Here is a 22,956-nt window from a genome sequence, read left to right as displayed (position 1 = left end):
AGACTTTGGATGCATTTAGTGATAGATTGCTACATTGAATGTATTGCATAATAAATTGGACCTTTAGTTTATTGGAAAGCTTCATGCATGGCGATTTAAAAGAGCAAAAAAAAAAAAAAAACCTGCTAATTTTGTGTGTAATACATTATTACACATATTATAACATGGCACCTAGGTAGCTGCTTAATGACTGTACCGTTTCAGAGGACTAATTATTTTTATTCAGACATTTGCCCTATTAATTATGTCATCGCACCTATGACAGATGAATTAACATGGCACTTTACTACTGAAGTCCTGTAGAGACTGCACCTGATAGGCAGCTGTCCCTGTGACCTCTTCTTTCTAACATTAACATGGGGTACTGCCCTGGGGGCACATTTATCAACCACCACATTAAATGAAAAATAGTTTTCAATCCTTATTGCATTGATAAGAATTGAACTATTCCTCATATTTATGAAAAAAGTAAAACATGAACAGCAGTTCCGAAAGACTTGTTCCTGTGGAGTGCAACAATTACTAACCACCTCCTCCCCACTTCCGAAGAAGTATGCAATCCACGGGTTCCTTTTCTCACTCCAGTACGCTACGCATGCGCCGACTAAAAACCTTGGGTATGCGCACAAATATCCCTGCACTATACAGTGGCAGAGAGAGCGGTGTGTGAAGGAGGGATCATGTGATCCCTCCAAAACATGCGATGCCCAGCTCTTCTGAGCAGAGCTGACAGCACTGAAACTTTTCAATTATGATAATGAACCTGGCGTACATTAACATGCTAAAAGGATACTTTTTTTTTTTTATCAAACTTTAGTAAATAGCGATACTGAGCAGTGCCCATACACTGCTCAGTAAAACAGAGATATGCAAAGCAGCAGATATCTAGAGTATCTGCTGCAATGCAGTGACAGTTAATAAGAATTTTGACGTTTTCAGGGATTGAACACACTTTTTAGTTTCATAAATAGGCCCCCTGGAGTCTTTACTGCTGGTGCGCATATCATTTACATAAATTAACATAAAGGCAGAGTGGGAAGACTGGTGAGAGGGATCTGAAGATCTCTACTGCAATGCTCTTCCCATAGAATTGAATGGCTAATGCCACTAACGATAGCATTAGCCACCAGGTACAAGTTCCAAAAAGCTAAGCCTTTTAAAGCTTGATAAAATTCCCCAAACCAGTCAACAGTGAATAATTATGGGGAATGAGGTTAATACAAAACTTTGCCTAATGCAGCAAATCTCTAATAATTCCTGCATTAAGCTTTTCGTAAATTAGGAATTTAACTTACTAATGGGTAAATCATGGCGAAAAAGCAGTTTCCGCATGATTTAGGGCTTTATAAATAGGCACCTTAATTCCTTTAAGTTCATCCATGCAACACTCTAGACTTCAAGGGCTACATTTACTAAACTGCAGGTTTGAAAAAAAAATGGAGATATTGCCTATACCAGTGATGGCTAACCTATGACACGCGTGTCACTCGTGACACGCGGAGGCAGTTTGACTGACACGCCAGGCGATTCAGTCAAACTGCCTGTTTTAAACATACCAAATATTTTTTCTGTACAGCAGCCGCGGACGCTTCTTTGACAGCGCCGCGGCTGCTGTACATCTCCCCGTCGGTGAAATGGAGCTTGTGTATATCTCCCGGCATTACTTCAATGGCGCGCTTCCCTGGAGCACGGTAGGGCTTGTAAAGGCTATTTATAATATTTAATAGTAAAATAGCCTCAGATACTGGCCAACAGCAATGTTATGTAGTGTTTTTATTTGTAGACAAAAGACTCCATTTCTGGTGAGCCTGCAGGGTATGCAGAGCTGTCTGATTATATATAAATATTGTATTATAGGATTAAAAAAGTTTTTTTTTATCTTATAATACAATATTTATATATGCATACCCTGCAGGCTCACCAGAAATGGAGTCTTTTGTCTACAAATAAAAACACTACATAACATTGCTGGTGGCCAGTATCTGGTTTCACCCTGTAGCCCAATGATAAATTATATATATATATATATATATATAATTTGTCATTGGGCTACAGGGTGAAACCAGATACTGGCCACAAGCAATATTATGTAGTGTTGTTTTATATTTATGTTTTTATTACATTTTATATATATATATATATATATATTTTAAGTGACACGCGACCCGAGGAAGGCTACACTTTTTTCTGATTTTTGACACACAAAGCCGAAAAGGTTAGCCATCACTGGCCTATACCAACCAGATTCTAGTTATTTATTTAGTACATTCTACAAAATGACAGCCAGGATCTGATTGGTTGCTATAGGCAACATCTCCACTTTTTCAAACCTGCAGTTTAGTAAATTCTATCCCCAGGTGTTAATGTTAAGCATTGCAGGGTCAATTTATGTAAGTGCTATCAGCATTTCTGCCTGAACTCATGTTCCTATAGACCTCTATGGGGACTGTGAAACTACTCAATTTATAAAGCGGTGAAAAGCTTTTGCTTTTCACCAGGCCTTAACGTCTAACAAGATATCCACTCGAGTTCCCCAGGAGAGGTAAGAAATTAGAGAATAGCTTCACTTGTCCCCTCTCTGTGTGGCTCTATGTGTACAGCTGCTAGCAGTATAAATGAAAAAAAACAGCTTTTTTTTGTAATGAGTTGCAGACAAGGTGAGTGGGTGCAGTTTTAACAATACATGGAGCAGTCTTATACATTTGTATATACATTCTTATACGTAACTAAAATGCTTTTTCTCTTTCATCCAGTCTGGGGGACACTGCTTACCATGGGGTTGTGGAGGGAGCTTGGGGAGTTGGCACCTAACTAGTTAACTTTTAGTACTGCCGACAGACCCCTCCCCTCTACAATCCCCCTGCCTCGTCCTCTTCCTGTCAGTTTTTTTTAGGTGCCCATGGAGTTGGGCAGTGTTTTAGTACTGTAGGTAATTTTAAACTTTTATTTTATTCTTTTAACTTTTTTTTTTTTTCCAGGTGGCAGAGCTGGAGTGTGTTCTAATATAGAGAACACACTCACAGCAGGGCAGCGCAGGCATTCCCCTGTCAGCAGAGAGCCAGCGGCTCTCACTGACAGGGACAGGAGGAGATTGAAGAAATTGGTGCCTGAATTAGGAGTGACAAGCGGTCTCACGGACCGCTGTCACTCCTGGAGCATCCCCGATAACCGGCGCTGCCACTGCGGGCATAGAGCGCCGGTTATCAGATACTGCATTGACGGTGGCCATCTTGGATTCGGAGGAGAGGAGAAGGGGGCTATACCAGGATCCCCCCTCATACATAGGAGGGGGCATCTGGTATTATCCGCTGCGGAGACCTCCCCTGGAGGTCTCCACTACTCTGCCACATAATACTTTTAATTTTTTATTCAGACACAGAATCGCTAACAGAGGCAGCATTACTGAAGGGGGGGAGCTAACACAAAGAGCTCCCCCTCCTTCCAGAGAGAGAGATGGTTTATCCCAGTCTTCTGGCACCAAGGAGAAGCCCGGGAAGAGAGAACAGATCTGAGGGAGCAGGCACCAGGAACTGCTGTTGGACTTCTCCCCTGTTTGGCCTATGGGCTAAGTATCTGATTTATTTAAACACATATTCTGTATTGCTGTGTACAAGTGGGCTAGTAGGGGTTATATTATAGTTCTCCTACTTGCTTAAGTATTATTTTGTGTTTAAAATTTTACAAGTACAACTTTTATATCTAGATTAGTTGATTACTTGTAGTTTACACTTTTCTCTCCACACATTTATATCTCTCTCTCTACTCAGCTAAATTTAACAATTTAAGTCTGTGTGTTTGGTGTGCCTTCCTTTATTAAGAAATGTCAGATAAGGGAAAGGGCCCTATTGCAAAATATTTTACATGTTCTAAATGTAATGTTAAATTACCCTGTGGGCAGGACCCGTTGGCGCTCTGCTCTGTCTGCGAGGCAGGGGTCCCCCCTGCGCAAGCCCAGCATATTTCAGCCCCACTGACGGAGGAACCGGCCTGGGTGACCTCCCTGTCACAGTCGGTTTCCTCTTTAGCACAGATGGTTTTTCAATCTAATCAATTGCTATCTACTGTGGCTACTTCGGTGGCTAATAATACTAGTACTCAGTTGGGCCTCCCTGTTACCACAGGTTCTATTGGAACGTCTATACCAGGACCTTCCTCTTCTCATACAGACAAAGCCCCTGTTCCCACAGAACCGGCATGGTCTGCAGCATTTATAAAGGGTTTGGATAAACTAAAGCAGTTACTTGAATCCCCAAACATTGCGCCTGCTAAAAGAAGGAGGCCTAGATCTGATAATACCCTTATGGTCCTTTCAGACTCTGAGGAGTTTTCAGAGGAAGAGGGGGAAATTAATTCTGATCCTGACCAGGTTCAACCTTTGGAACAGGAAGAAAGCTCTAAAAGCCAATTTATTAATGATTTGGTTTTAGCAGTGAGACAAGCGTTGGACCTCCCAGAACCGGAGGATACTACTCCTAGAGACAGAAGTCTATTTAAGAAGGCCAAAAGAAAGGCTATCCGTTTTCCCCCTTCCGTAGAACTTAAGAATATTGCAGAAGGAGCCTGGAAACAGCCTGATAAGAGGTTCTCTGTTCCCAAAAGGTTCTCTTCCCTGTATCCATTGCAGGAGGAAGATGTGGTTTGCTGGGAGAGTATTCCAAAAGTGGATATTCCAATAGCCCGATTGGCCAAGCACACTTTACTTCCAGCTCCAGGTTCTGCATCTCTGCAGGATGTCAATGACCGCAGAGTGGAATCCCAGCTAAAATCTATATTTGCGGCTGCGGGTTCTTCTTTTAGGCCCACATTTGCTTCAGCTTGGGTGGCTAGAGCCATGGAAGCATGAGCAGACCAGCTGGCAGAGGCCTTGCAGGACTCTGATTTACTTCCCCTGGCTTTGCATTTGAAGGAGGCATCGGGGTACCTTTATGAGGCGGCGCAGAACTCAGCGGCTGTATCCTATTCTATTCAGGCTGCATCTATTTCAGCAAGAAGAATGTTATGGCTGAAATGCTGGGAAGGAGATGCGGAATCAAAAAAGTCAGTGGAAACCATTCCTTTTTCAGCAGCAGGTTTGTTCGGCCCGGAATTGGATACCCTGATCTCACAGGCAACGGGGGGCAAAAGCACTTCCATGCCGGTATTCCCTAGCAGGAGCCGAAACCCTCGGGTCAGCTCCTTTCGTCAGCCCTTTCGGGGGACCTCCTTACCTAGAGGATAGTCTTTTAGAGGCAGACAGCCAAATTCTCGAGGCTCCTCTGCCAGGGGGAGATCCTCGTTTGCAGCTAGGCGCCAGGCCTCCAAGACCCAGGAGACGTCTGCGTCCTGACGACCACTCTGTTCCGGAGTGGACATCTGTCTTTGTTTCAGGAACAGTGGGCAGCGTCCTCCCAAGATCCTTGGATTCGGGGTATTATATCAGAGGATAGACCTGCTGGGCCCGGTCCCACATCGTTTCTTCCTAACTCCGCTACCCCGAGATCCATCAAGAAGGCAGGCAATACAGGATTGTGTCGCCTCTCTTCTTTCTCAAAGAGTTATCTGCAGGGTCCCAGATTACCAGAAAGGACAGGGGTTTTTATTCAAACCTGTTTCTGGTCAAGAAGCCGGACGGCTCCTTTCATCCCATCCTAACCTTAAAGGGTCTCAATGTGCACTTAAGGGTGGACGAATTTCGGATGGAATCCCTAAGGTCGGTGATAAACGGCTTAGAGAAGGATCAGTTTATGGCGTCTATAGACATAAAAGACGCATACCTCCACATTTCCATTTGGATCCACCATCAGTCTCTCCTAAGATTCTCAGTGGGATCCTTCCACTATCAGTTTCGGGCCCTCCCCTTCGGCCTCTCAACAGCACCAAGGGTTTTTCACAAAGATCATGTCAGTAATGGCAGCATGTCTTCACCTTCAGGGAGTTCAGGTCGTGCCTTATTTGGACAACCTGCTCATCAAATCCTCCACAGAGAATTGCTTACATCATCACTTATCACTCACCTTGGCGGTTCTCGAAAGCCATGGATGGCTAATAAATTTAAAGAAATCCCAGATGGTTCCATGTCAATGCATGGTTTTCCTAGGGCTTGTTATGGACACCAGCCAGCAAAGGGTGTTCCTACCTGTCGAGAAGATCAGTTAAATTCAGATTATAACAACTCAGGTCTTGTCTTCTCCCAACCCCTCAATGCACTTGTGCATGCAGCTGCTGGGAAAGATGGTGGCCTCCTTCGAGACCATCCCCTTCGGTCGAGCCCATTCTCGTTGTTTTCAGTGGGATCTATTGAGGAAATGGTCAGGATCCCACCTACGTTAGGATCTCTATCTCCAAGGGCAAGAGAATCGCTTCATTGGTGGCTGATTCAGGATCACGACAGTGGGCAGGTCCTTCGCTCCATGGCCATGGATCATAGCTACGACGGACGCCAGCCTGAAAGGTTGGGGGGCGGTAATTCTGCACCTCCGGCTCCAGGGACTTTGGTCGGTTCAGGAATGAGCCCTATAAATAAACGTGCTGGAGTGGAAGGCTATTCTTCTGGGCCTCCGGGGGGGACCAGTCCCTCCTTCAGGGCCACCCTGTCAGAGTTCAGTCAGACAATGCCACTGCCGTGGCATATGTCAACAGGCAAGGAGGTACCAGGAGTGCAGTGTCATTGAATATTGCAGCTCAAATTTTGGTTTGGGCAAAACAACAGAAAGGTTCACAGGTTTTGCTCAAGGGCAAGAGACCCCTTAGCGGTGGCAGCGGACGTTATGACAATGTCATGGGTGTTCAGGTTGGGATACCTGTTTCCTCCGATTCCCATGCTTCCTCGCGTACTCAGACGAGTAAGGCAGGGCGGTCTGCCAGTAATTCTAATAGCTCCCTCATGGCCGCGCTGAGTCTGGTACGCATACATAATCTCTATGGCGGAAGGACAAGGTTTTCGTCTTCCGTCTCAAGACGACTTTCTTTTGCAAGGTCCCTTCCGTCACCAGAATTTACCTCAGCTCAATTTAACGGCATGGCTGTTGAAGCCAGCCTCTGGAGGGCTAGAGGTTTTTCCTCCAGCGTAGTGAATACTATGATGCGAGCCAGAAAGCCAGTTTCAGCTCGCATCTATCACCGGATTTGGAGAGCCTACATCAGATGGTGTGAAAATAAGACATGTCACTCGTCCTCTTTTTACCTCCCTCGCTTGTTGGCGTTCCTTCAGGATGGCCTGGAAGCAGGGCTTCGGTTAGGTTCTTTAAAAGTTCAGGTTTCGGCTCTGTCAGTATTTTTTCACCTGAAATTAGCGGATTTACCAGATATTAGGACTTTCCTCCAGGGAGTCTTGCATATTCAGCCTCCCTATGTTCCACCCACAGCACCATGGGATCTCAACCTGGTACTGGATATGCTTAAGGGGCCTCCTTTTTGAGCCTTTACTTGTGGCAGATTTGAAGTGGTTGACCTGGAAGGTCCTCTTCCTTTTGGCTATTGCATCTGCACGTAAGGTTTCGGAATTAGGAGCTCTGTCTTGTCGGGAACCATATCTGGTTTTCCACGAGGACAGAGCGGTGTTAAGAACCCTCCCTTCCTTCGTTCCAAAAGTAGTTTCGGCTTTCACTCTGAACCAGGAAATTGTAGTTCCGGTCTTCTCATCTACTTCCCATTCGGATCAACAGTCTATGTAAAAGTTAGATGTGGTTAGGGCTCTCCGTATTTATGTCAAGAGAACTTTCTCAGATTAGACATACTGATTCTGTTTGTTCTTTATGATGCTAGTCTCAAGACAGTCCATAGCAAGATGGATTACGGCAACCATTAAGCAAGCTTACATAAAGGCTAACCGTCCTGTGCCGGAGAGACTTACGGCCCATTCCACCAGATCGGTAGGGGCATCGTGGGCAGCAAGAAAGGGGGCTTCTGCAGACCAGCCACCTGGTCCTCTGTCCACACCTTTACAAAATTTTACCAGTTTAATGTATTTGCATCTGCGGATGCAAATTTAGCTCGTAATGCTTCACGAGCAGGATTTTCAGAGTAGTCCCACCCTTAGGGGGCTGCTTTAGAACGTCCCCATGGTAAGCAGTGTCCCCCAGACTGGATGAAAGAGAAAAGAGGATTTATGTACTTACGTTAAATCCGTTTCTCTGATTTCGTCTGGGGGACACTGCGATCTCTCCCTTCTGCTTTTCTTCTGTGTGCTTTTGGTTCATTGGCCTCTTCTCCTTGGGGCTTTTTAATTAACTGACAAGAAGAGGAAGAGGCATTGTAGAGGGGAGGGGTCTGTCGCCAGTACTAAAAGCTAACTATTTAGGTGCCAACTCCCCAAGCTCCCTCCACAACCCCATGGTAAGCAGTGTCCCCCAGATGGAATCAGAGAAACGGATTTAACGTAAGTACATAAAGCCTCTTTTTTTAGTTTCTAATATGCTGCAATGTTTCCTGTGGCAGGCACAATATAGACTAAACGGATGTTTTTGAAATAGACCCGTACCTATAAAGCAGTTTGTAACTAATACAAAAAAAAATAAAAAATTAAAGAAAGCGAATAGACATACAAATTGACACTTGCACTTCAAGCGCAGAGGCGTTAAATCAGTAAAATACGGTGGCGTTCTACGGGAAAGCTCATTAAGTACACTGTGCTGGCAGGGAAGCTTATTTTAATGTTGTACATGGTTTTAACAATTTAACCTTTGCCTACTCTCGTTTTCAGCGCCAGTGTGTATGAGCCCTTAGCCTATCCATGCAAATGATTGTTATTTTTTGACATAGTATTGTCAAGATAGCATATTGGAGTCATTTGTATTTTTTTTTTATCTTCTGGGCCTGCATCAACAAAATAGACATACAATACCTTTCTACTAGTCTTTCCTACAGATTTACCACAATTAGTGCATCCCCTATTAATAGTCCAGTGTGATGAGCAGGATACCAGGCATCAACATTAAATTTTAATGCCAACCTGTGTCGTCCCCGTCCCCAGCCAGAATACTACAGGTGGCACTTCCCCTGCATTTCTTAAATATCACAATGTGGCATTTCTATAAAATGCTTATTTAACTTATTAAATGTGAAAGCGCTGTAGCCATCCTGAGACTGTGCTCCCCTAAAGGCCTTCTGGTACTCCTAGCATGGAATAAAATTACTCATACCGTTACAGGGATTTTGTGTATTAGCAGTTTGTCAGTGTAATCTGCTAGCAGGTCTGGAACCCCAAATATCCAGACAATTAGTGAATGGGTAAACTCAATGTGGGAGCCACTACTCGTCTTCATCTGGAATGATCAAGTCTCTGAGCAACATGGACAACCATGGTGTATAGCCCTTATATCCAGACCTCAAAGTGTTCACTTTAGCATGAAATACTGGGTACACTACTGAAAATTTCTCCCAATGATGTATCTAAAGATTTTACCAAATATTTAAATTCCCAGTGAGCACACCTACACAATTTACCTTCAGATCAGTGCACTTTATTGGTCAACCATCTGCTGAACAGATTGTGACTCAGCACACTCTAGAGATCTGCCTGCACAGCTGGTAGCGAGTTCATACACACTTTAGAATTTGCCCGACATCATTTCATTGTTCATAGCAATTTTTAAAAAGTCAGTTTATAAAAAAAGATACAATGTGCTTTGGTACGTTAAAACATGTTTGGGAGGAGCGTACACACTACTGTGATATCAAACCAGTGTCATTTATTATGTGACCAGCATGATAATTTGGTGAAAAACCTGTAATGTGTAGCTATTGTTAGGAGGGACAAGAGGAAAGAAGTCTTCTGAAAACACCTCCAAGTAATAAGGGACAGCAATAGGCACTTCCCACGATGAGGCAATTTTAAAATCACTAATGAAACAGACAACTACTGCAAGCAAGTTGTTCTCCCTCACTTTTCACCTCATAATAGACCACAGTTCCTTTCCCACTCATCAGAATTGGGCAGCAAGGTGGCTAAGTGGTTAGCACTTCTGCCTCACAGCACTGGGGTCATGAGTACAATTCCCGACCATGGCCTTATCTGTGTGGAGTTTGTATGTTCTCCCTGTGTTTGCGTGGGTTTCCTCCAGGTGCTCCAGTTTCCTCCCACACTCCAGAAACATACTAGTAGGTTAATTGGCTGTTATCAAAATTGACCCTAGTGTCTCTCTCCATCTATACAGAAGGTAATAAGCAAATTAAACTGCAACACTAAGACTGAATCTATATGCATAATACAGTTAGATTTCCCAGCTCTTGTTCTCTTCTGTACTGGCTGGTGTTCCTGGATGCCTTGCTGCTGCTCATCTTATGTCTTCTCACTGCTTAAAACATACTAGGGGCAAGACTAAACTTGTCATTTTCCCACCTTCTAAATATGTTACTTTGCACGACAATCACTGTTAATAAAATACCAATATCCCCTATTCCCCAAGCCTGCTGCTGCTTAGGGGTATTTTTGGGCTGTGCACTAAACTCAACATTCATGCTGCAAATTCCTGCAATCTACATCTTAAATTAGATCTTGTATCTATTTCTCATACAAAACTTAACCAAGTTTTAAATTAGGACATGTACTGATATTTTAATTACTGCAACATAATGCTCTATAGTCTACCACTAAACAATGTTTCTGTACGCACGCACCTTTTCCCCCATGTTGCATGAAAGCAGCCACAGCAAAATGTGCAGTTTCAACTAGTTTGCCATCTTAGCTTCTGTACCTTGATCAAAGTCAAAAACTGTAGATGTTAGGATGAAAAATTGCATTCAAATTGCACTTAATGGGTTTGATTCCTTGCAACAAGCAGCAATAAAACCAGACACTGATGTCTTAACAAATCGCTGGGAAGGACCTGGCAGTACCAAGTTTTAGCAGAACACTCGTGCTTCCAAGATTGAGCAATTTTTTATTTTTCACATATACTTGGACTTCACTAGACCATTACATAATGTTTTAGTTTATCAAACTAAATCCACTAGCAGCAGTGCCCCATTTAAATAGGCTGATCACACAGAGTCTCAGATTTTCAAAACTAGTTTATTAGCACGTCCAATGGCATCACAATGCTTAGCGTTTTCCACCAACACGTGGGGCCTGCATCTTCACAGGCTTGGCAATCTTTTGCTTGGGTGCAGACTTTGATGGTGCCTAAAAAAGAAAAAAAAAGCCATGATTTTAAACTGGATATTAATCAAATATTCCTCATGTCTAGTTGACTTGTCACCTGACAATACCTGTACAAAGCTCAAATGATTTACACTATCTAACTTGCAAGAGTTGTCTATAGCATAGTGATGGGTGCAGCTAAGATATTTAGTTAGGGCAAGAGGGAATATCATTAAGGAACTGCCATTAGATTTGTGAAGTAACTCCTACTCGAGGTGCAATTTAACCACCACAAAGACAGACTTCTCCTCCTTGATAGATAATGTTCCCCCTTTGATAATGTTAATATAAAAGTATTAAAGGGGGTGTGCAAATCACATTAAAATATATAGAGATTTTTTGAGGCACTGTGTACACATAAGACAACAGTTTGTATTTACAAAACATAAAATGGACCATGTGCTTCAAATCAAATAAATATCCTGCGTGGGTTTCTGGTTAACATTGAGATTGTTGAAATAAATGAGCAATGATTTACTCCAGGATACACAACTCCAGACTGACAACTAGTATCAGGCAGAAGTTAGGGGGCATCATAAATTAGAGAGTTGCTGATCCGTGATACATATGCACCATACATAAGTTAAGGACATTCCTTACCTTGGCAGGGACAGTCTTCTTAGTAGCCTGCTTAGCCTTTTTTGCTTCTTTGGCAGCCCTGAAAATTGCAGAGTATAAATTAGTGTCTGGACTATCTGAAATCACAAACTTACAAAACTAAGTTTTTATATCTTTAGGCACACTTAATACTTTTAGTAGTCTGTACTACAGATAAAGGTCCATCTTGTATGACAGTAAAGGAACAGCGCCATAAGACACCCAGAGCTGAACCGGACAACTAAATGTTCATGATCTCAGTAAATGAGTTTGATTCAGCTGCAATAATTAGATCATGTTTTCATTACAAGTTAAAACTGGGTCCATAATCTCAATTCTGTGAACATGAAGTGTACCCAAATGGTAATAATTTGATCTAACTCAATAGTGATAATCAACTCCTCAAAATGCTTGAGGAAACAAGGATCTGATGACAGTAACCATATGGCTTTACATTGTAATGGTTTTTAGGGACAGAGGGATGAAGCAAGGCCACTGAAGATCACTTTTCTTGGATATCAGGAAAAAAAAAAAAAAAAACAATTTCACACCAACTGCCACTTGCTGTAAAGACGACAAATTAAATAAGGACTCACCTAATTGCCTGTTCCCGCTGAGCCTTACGCACTTCAGGCTTCTGGTTTCTCTTGGCCATAATTTCAGCCAGGGAGGCACCAGTGATAGCCCTCTGGAACTTCACTGCACGACGGCTACGTTTCTTCTGAATTTCTTCCTGAAATGTGAAGACAATTTTAAATAAATAGTCCTTGTCCAGAGAATCTGTGTTGATTTTAAACACTAAGGGGGGTATTCAATTGTTAGAGAGTTCCGAAAAATACTTGCGTTTTAAAAATATTACCGGTAATACTGTAATTTGTGCGGAAATACCGTTCATACGGTAATTTACTCGCTGGATTTCAGCTCGCAGCTCAGGGCTGCGAGCTGAAATCCAGCGAGATATTACTGTATGAACAGTAATAGCTTTAGAGCGCGGGTATTTAGCGTAACTCACTAATCAATTGAATACCCCCCTAAGGGGCGTATTCAATTGTTTGGCATGACCGCAGAAAAACGAGCGGTCTAAAAGTATTACCGTTAATACGGTAATTACTCGCTGAATTTCAGCTCGCAGCTCCCTGAGCTGCGAGCTGAAATTCAGCGAGTAAATTACCGTATTAACGGTTTTCTCGCGCAATATTACCGTATTAACGGTAATATTTTTAGAGCGCTCATTTTTCGGGGATCTCTCTAATTGAATACCCCTTTAAAGCTTTTAAAAAACAGGTTCTCCATTCTATTTGCTTCAAGTGTAAATTGCTGGGAGAATGCTCTCCGGCTTAAGTGGGAGCAAAGAAAAAATGTGGGGAAATTAGCCATGGTAAAATTACGCAATATCACCATTATGAAGACCTTAAACAGTCATTTCTTTAGAACCCGTTTGGTGAGTGGTACAAAATTGAAGTTCCCTCGCTGCATATTTTTTACCCACCCATATAGTAAAAGTTAGAACTGACCAATTCTAAGATTTGTGTACAATACTGTACAGCATACAGGCAAGTTCAGCTAGAGAAAATCAAATGTGAATACATACAGACAGGTAAAAGTGCAGTAACCTAGTCAGCTTTTACCGATTCAGTGCAAGTCATGTGTCTAGTTGCTTTGTGTCAGTGCACTTGTCTTTCACCATTTACTAAAGTCAATGCACAAGCTTGACGGGTGGGCTACCACACACCACTGTAAATATCCACATGACTAACTGAAAGTCTAAATCCACACACTGATACTACAGCTGATATTTTAAGCCCTAAAAACAGCAAAAAAACAAAACAAAAACCAACAACTGACCCTTTAAAATGCAAGTTAGATGTGGTTGGAAGAGGACTGCTTGTGTGCACAGTCCATTTTCAATCACAATAAGAGACCAAAACAGGTTGATATTGTTCTGGATGCTCTATTGGTGACGTGAACAAATCCTGTCCCATTTGGTCACCTGCATTTGGTCAAATCTGGCACCAATACAGTTGATTGTGCCAAGCAGCAGTAGAAATACATGCATTGCCAGGCATATAGGACTTCACAATGTGCTTATGACCTACATTTTGCAAATACTTAAGGCAATTAGAACTTCTCTATAAAACTCAGTATAGAAAAGTGACCAATCTGAAAAACAATTTGGTGTTGGCTTGGCAAATGGGTCAAAGGTGCAAAAATTACTCATTTTGACATTTCCACATTGCAAACATTAGGCCTGTCACTTCAGAACCTTGGTAGCAAGAGCCAACTTTTCAGGGATTTTTATTTATTTTTAAATAGGTAAACAATTTTCTTGACTTATTAAAAGTGAATGCATTGATTTTCATACACCCACAACAATCATGTTCGCAAATGTAATTACTAATGCAAGATCCCAAGCAAATAGATTTAGTCTGAATTTTGAGTTTAAATATATGGGTCCCATTTAAAAGGACAGCTAATAAGAAAAACAGATTTAAAGTGATCTGTGGAAAAAAAGTTACTAGATAGCATTCACTAGTCTTTACATGGAACCAATAGCAACACCAGTTAACTAAACCTATATGTGATGTAGTAGCAAATGACAACACTACTGGTATTGAAAATAAACATGTTGCACAAAGATTTAAGGAAGACGACTTCTGGAAGACACAAACATTTTACCAATACTGTCCAAACTCAAATCTCAGTTTATCATGCCACAAATTGCTCTTCTGTTAAATGTGGTTCACATTTGATTGGCCAGCATGTATAAGCTTTTCAGTCAATCTGGAGTGCACTTGTAATGTAATTGGCCAACCAGGAAGTGTTATTCAGACTTTACAGTCCAGCTGTTTGTCCCAGACACCCAAACCACAAGGTCTCTACTGGACACAGCTCACCAACCCAAATTTCACACAGATACAGTCTGGCAATGCATGCAAAATTCTGGTGTCTAAACATTTATTGGGGCTACTCTCACTTCTATCTGCCATCTCACACCCCAACGATAACCGCTATACAACTTCAGCATAAACAGCAGCAGTTTTAGTTAAGAAAACCATATACAGATCAGCTATTTTAACAAAATATATGTCTGCTATGCCACTTAATACATACTGACTGTCCTTTCTTGTGTTTTCGTCTGTACAGCACAGTCCAGTTGATTTGACGTGGGTTCCTCTTGGAAAGGAATGCAGACTCACATTTTGCATTCAGGAATTGGAAAACCTGAAACAAAAAGAAAGATTTGGTAACATACAAGGACTGCGCTTCATACTGTTACTCTAGATTGTAGTCAACATGACCACTTGCTCAGGTGATGAGCAGTAAGTCCACCATATACAACAAAACACACTTTATACAGCACCCACGATAAGGATACACTCGGCTATAGGCGCTCGCAGTGAGCATGGGACATTACTAGAGCACGGTGCTGTGAGCAGGAAGAGGCCGGGGAGGTGAGGCCTGTCACTGAGCACTCACACGGCCCCCCCCCCCTGCATACACTCACACGGCTCCCCCTGTGTACGCTCACACCGCCCGGCTCCTCTACCACACATACAGCAGCGGGCTCCATCCGGGCCTCGCAGCGCTCACCTTCCCGTCAGTCCTGGCGTACCGCCGCCCGTGCCCCGGGTAGATCTTGTAGCCGCTGAAGCTGCACAACTCGACCCTGCAAACACAAAATGAAGAGCGGTCAGCGGGGGAGAAACCCGGCGCCACCGCCTCCCCATCCCGGGGTCTCGGAGGACGTGGCCGGGAAAGAGGATGGCAGCGGATTCACAGAAGGCATTTCACAAAACACAACTCCATCTTACTTCATGGCGCCGGCAAAGATGGCGAAAAGAAAGAGAGGATTGTGGGTAATGGGTTATATATAGCGATGCTGGGAGGGGCGTGGCGACAGGCATTGTAACACATTCACTGCCGACTCAGTGTACAAAACATTGTACAGAGTACAGTGAAAGGATATTGGCTGGGAGAGGGAATGCTGTGCATGCAGCTTACTGACAGTAAAAAAAATGAGGCAAATGTTTTGCTTTTAATATATAAATATTAACTTAAAAAATAAAAATATTACATCCTGTTGTCTGTACTGTAACTCAAGGGTATATTTGCAATAATATACAACTTACCTGATTTTGGTCCTGTGCATTGTTAGGGGCATATGCAATTGTCGGCGGAAACGCCAAAAATCTTGCGCTCCGCGCACTATTACCGTTATTACGGTGGTTTTCTCGCTGGATTTCAGATCGCAGCTCTCTGAGCCGCAAGCTGAAATCCAGCTTACTATTACCGTAATAACGGTAATAGTTTTAACGCGGCGGGATATTCAAACAATTGAATATGCCCCTTAGTCTTGCATCTGAGTGCATATGATGTCAGCATGCAATTATATCATGAGTTAGTCTCTGCAACTGTTGCTATGAGATTTTTTTTTTTACTTTGCTCTCTTGTGGGTCTATGCATTATTGGTGACAGTGGAGCTGCGGCAGCTATCAATATGTAGCGCTGCAGAGCTACATATTGAAGTTCTGCCTGAATGCATCAAGGGTCCCCCTGCTTTTCAAATAGTAGACAAAACCACCACCTCCATGATAAAGGAGAAGGTTGCACTCTCACAGAAGGCATCAAGGCTGATGCGATTTTAGAAAACGCAAATGCGCATGCACCAGCAAAGGTCCGTGCATGTGCATAAATATATAAATATTAATAACCATATTATATTTTTTATATTACAATACATATTACAATAATAAATTATAAATATTAATAATAGGTTAGTATTATATATAATTCTAATAATTATAAAATATAATTGTGTAAATATATGAAGTATATATACATATATTAATCACCAATTAAAATAATATGCTTTAAATTATATACTTATTTCTTAGAAATACTTTCATTTCACTATTTTATATATAAATTTCTCCTTTTCATCTAATGTCCTGACCTCCTTTGTGTTCCTGTATCACGCATCTCACCAGTTTCGCCCCATGTGGTTCACTGTGTGCTTTGATTTCCCTTGGTTACTGCTATCTGCTGTTCAGCATGGCATTCCTCTATCATCGGACACCATCTTGCCTTGTGGTCTGCGCATGCATTTCCCTGGGAACCTTCAAAACCTCTGCTCCGCAGTGATTGGATCATCTGCAGCCAGTTCCCTTTATAAGGGCCCTCCTCCCTTTAATGGATGTCAGATCATCAGGTCTCTCTACCTGATAGGAAGCATTCCCTCTGACTCCTGTTGTTTCTGACATTGTGGATGGTGCAGCTTATTGCTACTCAGAATTCTTGCGCTGCTCACTGCTTCTCAGCAACTACCTGTGCAGTTCACCACTTCTCAGCAATACCTGTGCTGTTCACGGATTGTCAGCATTACCTGTATAGCTCAGAATTCCTGTGCTGCTCACTGCTTCTCAGTGACTACCTGTGCAGCTCATTGCTTCTCAACAGTTACCTGTGCAGCTCATTGCTTCCCAGCATTATCACTGCAGAGCATCGTTCATCATCGGTCCTGTTCCAGTGTTATACACCTGTGTAGACATCAGTGCTCCAGCTCTCTGCCGTGCATCTCTTCACAACAACTACGGTTCTGCCTAACTACTTGGTGGTTCTGCGCATTCTCTGTTCTGCACCCCCTAGAGGACTGCGATCTGTGGTGGAGAGCAATCATTGCCATATTCCCTTGCGGGAATCCCTGGTGAACACCTCTCCACCGTTAGACTCCGCACCTCTCTGGGGGTAAGCTGTCACTCTAGCAGCGGTCAGAACCATTCCCATTATCTGGCTTTCGTGACATCCTGCAAATGAATAAGCAGGAATGAGAGGAGGAGTTTCAAGGTGATGAGAGAGGAGAGATCGTGCGTGGCTAGAAATCTGAGGTAAGAGGTCTTTCTTCCCTTGTTTTGTACTGCTAACACTGTTAGCTAAGAGGGAAAAAGTACAATAAGATTAGCTTTTCGTAGCGTCATGCATTGATTGCTATAATCGCAGTTCCATTAGCCAATAATGGAAATGTGATGCTGTACTGTATTAGCCTAAACGGAGGAGATTTTTTGCGATATTTCCTCCATTATGCTCAGGGGCGGGCTGGCCCGGGGGGGGGGCGATGCGGCCGCGTCATCAATGACGCGGCCGCATCCCGTGTCATGGGATGCGGCCACCTGTGTGCCCCCCGGGCTTCCCTCTCCCAGCCTGCGCCTGATTAGGCTTGTAAAACATAGCAATCATACTTAAACAATGCGGGTACAGTCAGAATATGAGAAAAACTACTGAAATACTACACTATGGGGTAAATGTATCAATATGCGGGTTCTTCAACACCCGCGTGTTCAGCCTCTTCCGCGATTAAATTTCAAGCGGCGCTGCATTGTAAAGGGTTAACTTCCCTTTACAATGCAGCGCCGTTTGAAATTTAATCGCGAAAGAGGCTGAACATGCGGGTGTTGAAGAACCCGCATATTGATACATTTACCCCTATATTTTTGTTTTCTTTTGTTTACATTTCATATACTCTATTTGTGAGGTACTTGGAAAACACCATTTGATGAAGAGAACACATTTATATAGACTTCTATTTTTTTTAATTATAAATATTTTGGTGTGATTGTGTTTGTCTTTTGTTGGTGGGGTCTTTGCTTAGCAGCGGCTCCTTATATAAAGATTTGGACACCTAGGGGAAGAATCAATTCAGCGCAGACTGTCTCCAGAAAGTCAGCAAGGACACCTCTTGCCGATATTCTGGCTGGATTCTCCGCTCATTTTTCCTCACACCCCATAGAGGTGCGAGGAAAAATAGTTTCCTACTGTAAATGCTGGCAATGTGCGCAGCATGATATCCGTGAGCTATATCGCCGGCAATTGAATCTCCCCCCTAGTGGTGTTACTAAAGACAACAGGGGCATAGAGTAATAACGATTACACATAAATACTACAGCAATAATTGCTGAATGAGCAAGGTCCAAACAATGACCATATGGTACTGCACAGCAAATTACTTTCATCACAGATGCTCCCTCCCCCTTTCCAAAGCGAGCCATAGATATTCAATTATATTCAGGGTAACTACTCAATTTGGGGATCCGTGATGCTCCCCTTAACTCATCCACCACATCCTCACTTACCAGCAGAGAACAACTCAACTTCCAGGAGTCTGGGCCAGGAGGCAAAAAGTGGCCCACGATCCCCTGAAAGAAAATTGCTCTGTGGTCTGAGAAGAAGTAGGGAACCATGACATGCCTATCCTGCTTGGGCTGCAGGGTAGGAGCTGGTCCGCCTTCAAGTAGTCTATTTCCCACCACTGCAGGTTAGGTTCTGGCCCTCTGTGGGCAGTCATTGTAGATGAGGCTGGCCAGACCACAGCGGTTGCAAGATGTTTTTCTGGGACAATCCTTGGTCTTTTGTCTTGCCACTCTGTAATTCCTGCAGGCTGAGACTTTGCAGCTCCTCCACATATGGTCATCTCCCCCACAGTTCCAGCAGTTTCTTGGCTGATCAACGTAGTGGAGGAGTCCAGCAAAGCCACCCAAGGCAAACCTTTGTGGCAGGTTTGGAGACCATCTGTAGCGTTTTAATTTTTCCTCAGCCTGACAATGATGGACCACTTGCCTGTCCAGAAGCTGTTACCATCCAGAATCTTTGAGGGGTCCTTGATCACTGCACAAATACGACGCAGAAAGGTAACAGTGTTCTTGTCAGGTGTGTGAGGCTTCCTTATGGAGACCCATAAATCAAGCAAATGGGGATTCAGATCTTGCTGACTTTACTGCCTCCCAGATGCCCTTGATGTAGTTCTGGATACTGAGAGTTTCAGCCTTCGAGAAGACCTATTCAAGGGCGATCTTCTTACCAAAGGTCTCTGCCATCTGCTACGAGCCACGGGGCGCTGCGGCTCCTTTCCTCTTGCGTCCAGGCTGCCATGGCAACAGTTGGGATGTCCCTTTCTGTTTGCTCGTCCTGGCCATCACCATGGCAGTGACTGGCACACCCCGTCAGTGAGTGCCACGTCCCAGCATAGGCAGCTGGGAGCAAGCTCAGTTGTTTAATACTAATCTATTATTACCTACCTCCTGAGGTAAGAGGCACCATATATATATTACTCCTCCTGTAGACATGGGAGGAGTGTTCACCCTGCCTGCTCATTGGCTGTCATTAGTATATAAGGCAGGGAGGGCACTTGTGACACTAGTTGCTGACCAGCTACCCTGCACCTCCTAGATACTTGGCTAACTGTGACCTATTTCCCTGTTGTGACCGTGACTTGTTTTCTGGATCCTGCTTGTTTGCCTGGGCCCTTTGACCTTTTGCTTGTACCCTGAATTTTCCATGTTTGCTTCCTGACCTGACCTTCGGCTTATGTATTGACTTTCCTGCTTGCTACACACCAACAACTTAGGCCTGTCCCTGGTTTCAGCCTCCAGTATTCTAATTTCCTACCCTGCGCTGCGGTTAATCTGATAAGTTTCTACTACCACGGAGTAAGTCCTGGGGGCATGTGAGTAACTCCAAATGCATCCTGTTCTATGGAAAAGGTGACTGCTAAAGGTGAAGACCTCTACTGGTCTTGTTCTAAAACTCAACAGATAGACACGGCAATAACAGTCAGGTCTGGAACTCTTCCATCTCCTACAGCTTGGTGACACTCTGCCTCACCCAGGCTGGGAGTTCTCTGAAGGGGATCCTGGCTGGGCTACCCTTGTCCTGAAGCCATTTGGGCAGTGAAGGGAGAGGTTCCATCCTCAGAGTCTTTTCGGTGTTCTTTCCTCCCTTCTTTCAAGGGGCAGGAGTAGAGGTGGAGGCAGGAGCTGAAGCCATATTTCTGGCTTTTTCTTGGAGCAGAAGGGGCTTGAAAGCTGGTCTAGAGGAGGGTCTTTTTCAAGGGTGTGGAGCTATGCAGATTTCTTCCTGCTGGGCAGAGAAGAGCAGGCTCTTCCGTAGAAAAGAGTGGTTCTTCCACTGGGATAATTAAGTTTTCTCCTGCTGGTTGCACTCCGCAGTGCTTCTTTCCCCAAAATATTTCTTCCTCAGCAATTTCTTCAAGCTTCCTCGACAGCCATTGAATGTTATATAAATAGTCCTTAAAAGGACAACTTGCGGCACAAGAGACAAGATGAAGCACAGACAGACCAGTTTTAACTGTCAGCAATGTTAGACTATGGGATGGATCCAGACACAGTCAGCATTAGGACCACCGGGTGTTTGGCCTGATATGAACAGATACTACACTTGATACAAAAAGCCGAGAACTGATCTTCAAAAGATGGCATACTAGCCACAGGTGTATACACTTTTTGGACATGCTCTACTGCTGAGACTCCTCTGTTGAAGTCAGCAAATTGGATAAAGTCATATCAATTAAAGTCTAGCAAACTTGGTTGTCTTTGTCTGAAAAGATGCATATGGTACGCATCGACGTACAAGGGCACGCTATGGCGTGAAAGGGCGTACGCATCCTCTACAGGTGGCAGCAACCGTAATTGGTCTTTTACCATACATTCGCACAAACACGCATACTAATAAAATAGTACACATTAATGGTAGTTGCAACACATAGTCAGTTATGTCGAGATATAGTAGTATTTATATGTTATATCAGAGTTACATGCATATTAGTGAAATACACGGAACGGGTTGAAGGAATAACATCATGAGTGGTATCATAATGAACCTTGTTACATATCCTACTGTTTGGTTCACTCTGCGAGGGAATCGCAGAGTGCATACACAAGTTATGAATGATAGGGAATTATGAACTACTTAAGACTAGGGAATCTTGGCGGGACATACCCCCTGCAGAGATGACCCCCTCCTTTGGATTCCTTAGGATGAACCAGCCAATGATTGACAACCCCTTGGACATTCCTGAGACCTGGACCAATAGATGCAAGCTATAGCATCTTCATTGTATTACTGTATTTGATTGTGTATATAAGCAGCAGCTTGTGATCCAATGTGCAGACATCTTGTCCCCAGACTTCAGGATTGAATGACTGCACTGGATCCAGAGCGCCTGCGATAAGTAACGGCTGTATTTACTATTACTTCGCTTGAGCATATTATTCTACTTATTGCGAATAAATCTTTGTGCTTTGGAAACACAAATCGAGGTTCGACAATCGTTATTGGTTAGCGACAATACGCACATAACAATTTGGGGGCTCGTGAGCTTTGGAGGTTTTGTTGCCGATGATACGCAAGACCAACGGATTTCGGTTCCTCAACAAAGGGTGGAGACGCGTCATAAACGGGTAAGAACGCATGGTGTTCAAAACCTGAATTTTACTCTGTGTTGCGAAACCGAATGTCCGTTTTACATTATCTAGGGCACGCTAACTAGAACCTAGGGACAAAAGAGAAAACTGTTTCTTTTTTCTGTCATTGTGCGTTTTAACTGTATTGCATTGCTTAGCGTATGTGTATTTCCTGCTGTGCGTACGCAAACTTCCGGTAGATTTGCCACGTGGTTAAACAATCGTCTTGATAGTTATTATATGTGCATAATATAATTACTTGTGAAAACCTCTGGGACATTATTACTATTGTTGGGAATTCTTTTATTTTCTGCGCAGAAAAGGTGTATGTCGTGTGATTTGTTGACTTTAAATACACTAAGGTTTTATCTATTGCAAAATAGAGTGTCAGTTGCTGTTTGACGAGGCAGGTGCCCAACTGGTGTACGGTATACAAGGCAAGTATACCGGGGGGCGGAAACTAAATAAGTTTTCGCGACGTGCACCCAAGGGTAATCGCATCGCTTACGGATTAGCTTTAAGCGTTGCGATTGCACCGCACGGCAAGGAAAGCCGTGATTGTGACTTGGGAGTAACGGGGAGGAATTACGTTGTTAAGGCTGGTAATTGACTTTACCGGATGCTACCAGTTGTAATAAACTCAACAGATTTTGTTGGAGAGTCAGGGGTGATCAGGAATCTGATAACCTTTTAGTCCGCATTGATACTTCTGTATTAGGGGTCCTTGTTTAATACAAGAGGAAGCGAGTGGACGCGGCTTGTAGCAAATACGTCCACAGGCCGGTAAAATATCTTTAGCGGTAGTGTTGAAAATTAGTGGCTGAATATTGTGTTATTTCTGGAACCCTATTTTGTGGCAGGATATTGTGATATTTCTGGGACCCTATTGTTCAATATGGGTGCTAAGCAAACGCTAGAGAAGGCCAAGGTACTGCCTAAGGAAGGTCCTATTGGTTCAGCGAGATTTCTCATGTGTAAGAAATATGG

General features: G+C 43.3%; 1 protein-coding gene across 1 annotated transcript; it reads right to left on the bottom strand.

Annotated features, from left to right (window-relative positions):
• Window positions 1–10,971: 10,971 nt before the first annotated feature.
• RPL24 (ribosomal protein L24) lies at window positions 10,972–15,572 on the bottom strand. Its single transcript, XM_075194900.1, has 6 exons — window positions 15,529–15,572; window positions 15,308–15,383; window positions 14,828–14,938; window positions 12,313–12,449; window positions 11,720–11,777; window positions 10,972–11,101 (listed from the first exon to the last, which is right to left on the bottom strand). The coding sequence occupies exons 1-6, from the start codon at window positions 15,531–15,533 to the stop codon at window positions 11,021–11,023; spliced, it is 468 nt and encodes a 155-aa protein (XP_075051001.1). The 5' UTR covers window positions 15,534–15,572; the 3' UTR covers window positions 10,972–11,020.
• Between the last annotated feature and the right edge of the window lie 7,384 nt (window positions 15,573–22,956).

The sequence above is a fragment of the Mixophyes fleayi genome, chromosome 2 (genome assembly GCF_038048845.1).
Source record: "Mixophyes fleayi isolate aMixFle1 chromosome 2, aMixFle1.hap1, whole genome shotgun sequence".
In the NCBI taxonomy this organism is placed as follows: Eukaryota; Metazoa; Chordata; class Amphibia; order Anura; family Limnodynastidae; genus Mixophyes; species Mixophyes fleayi.
This window is presented reverse-complemented; position numbering and strand designations above follow the sequence as displayed.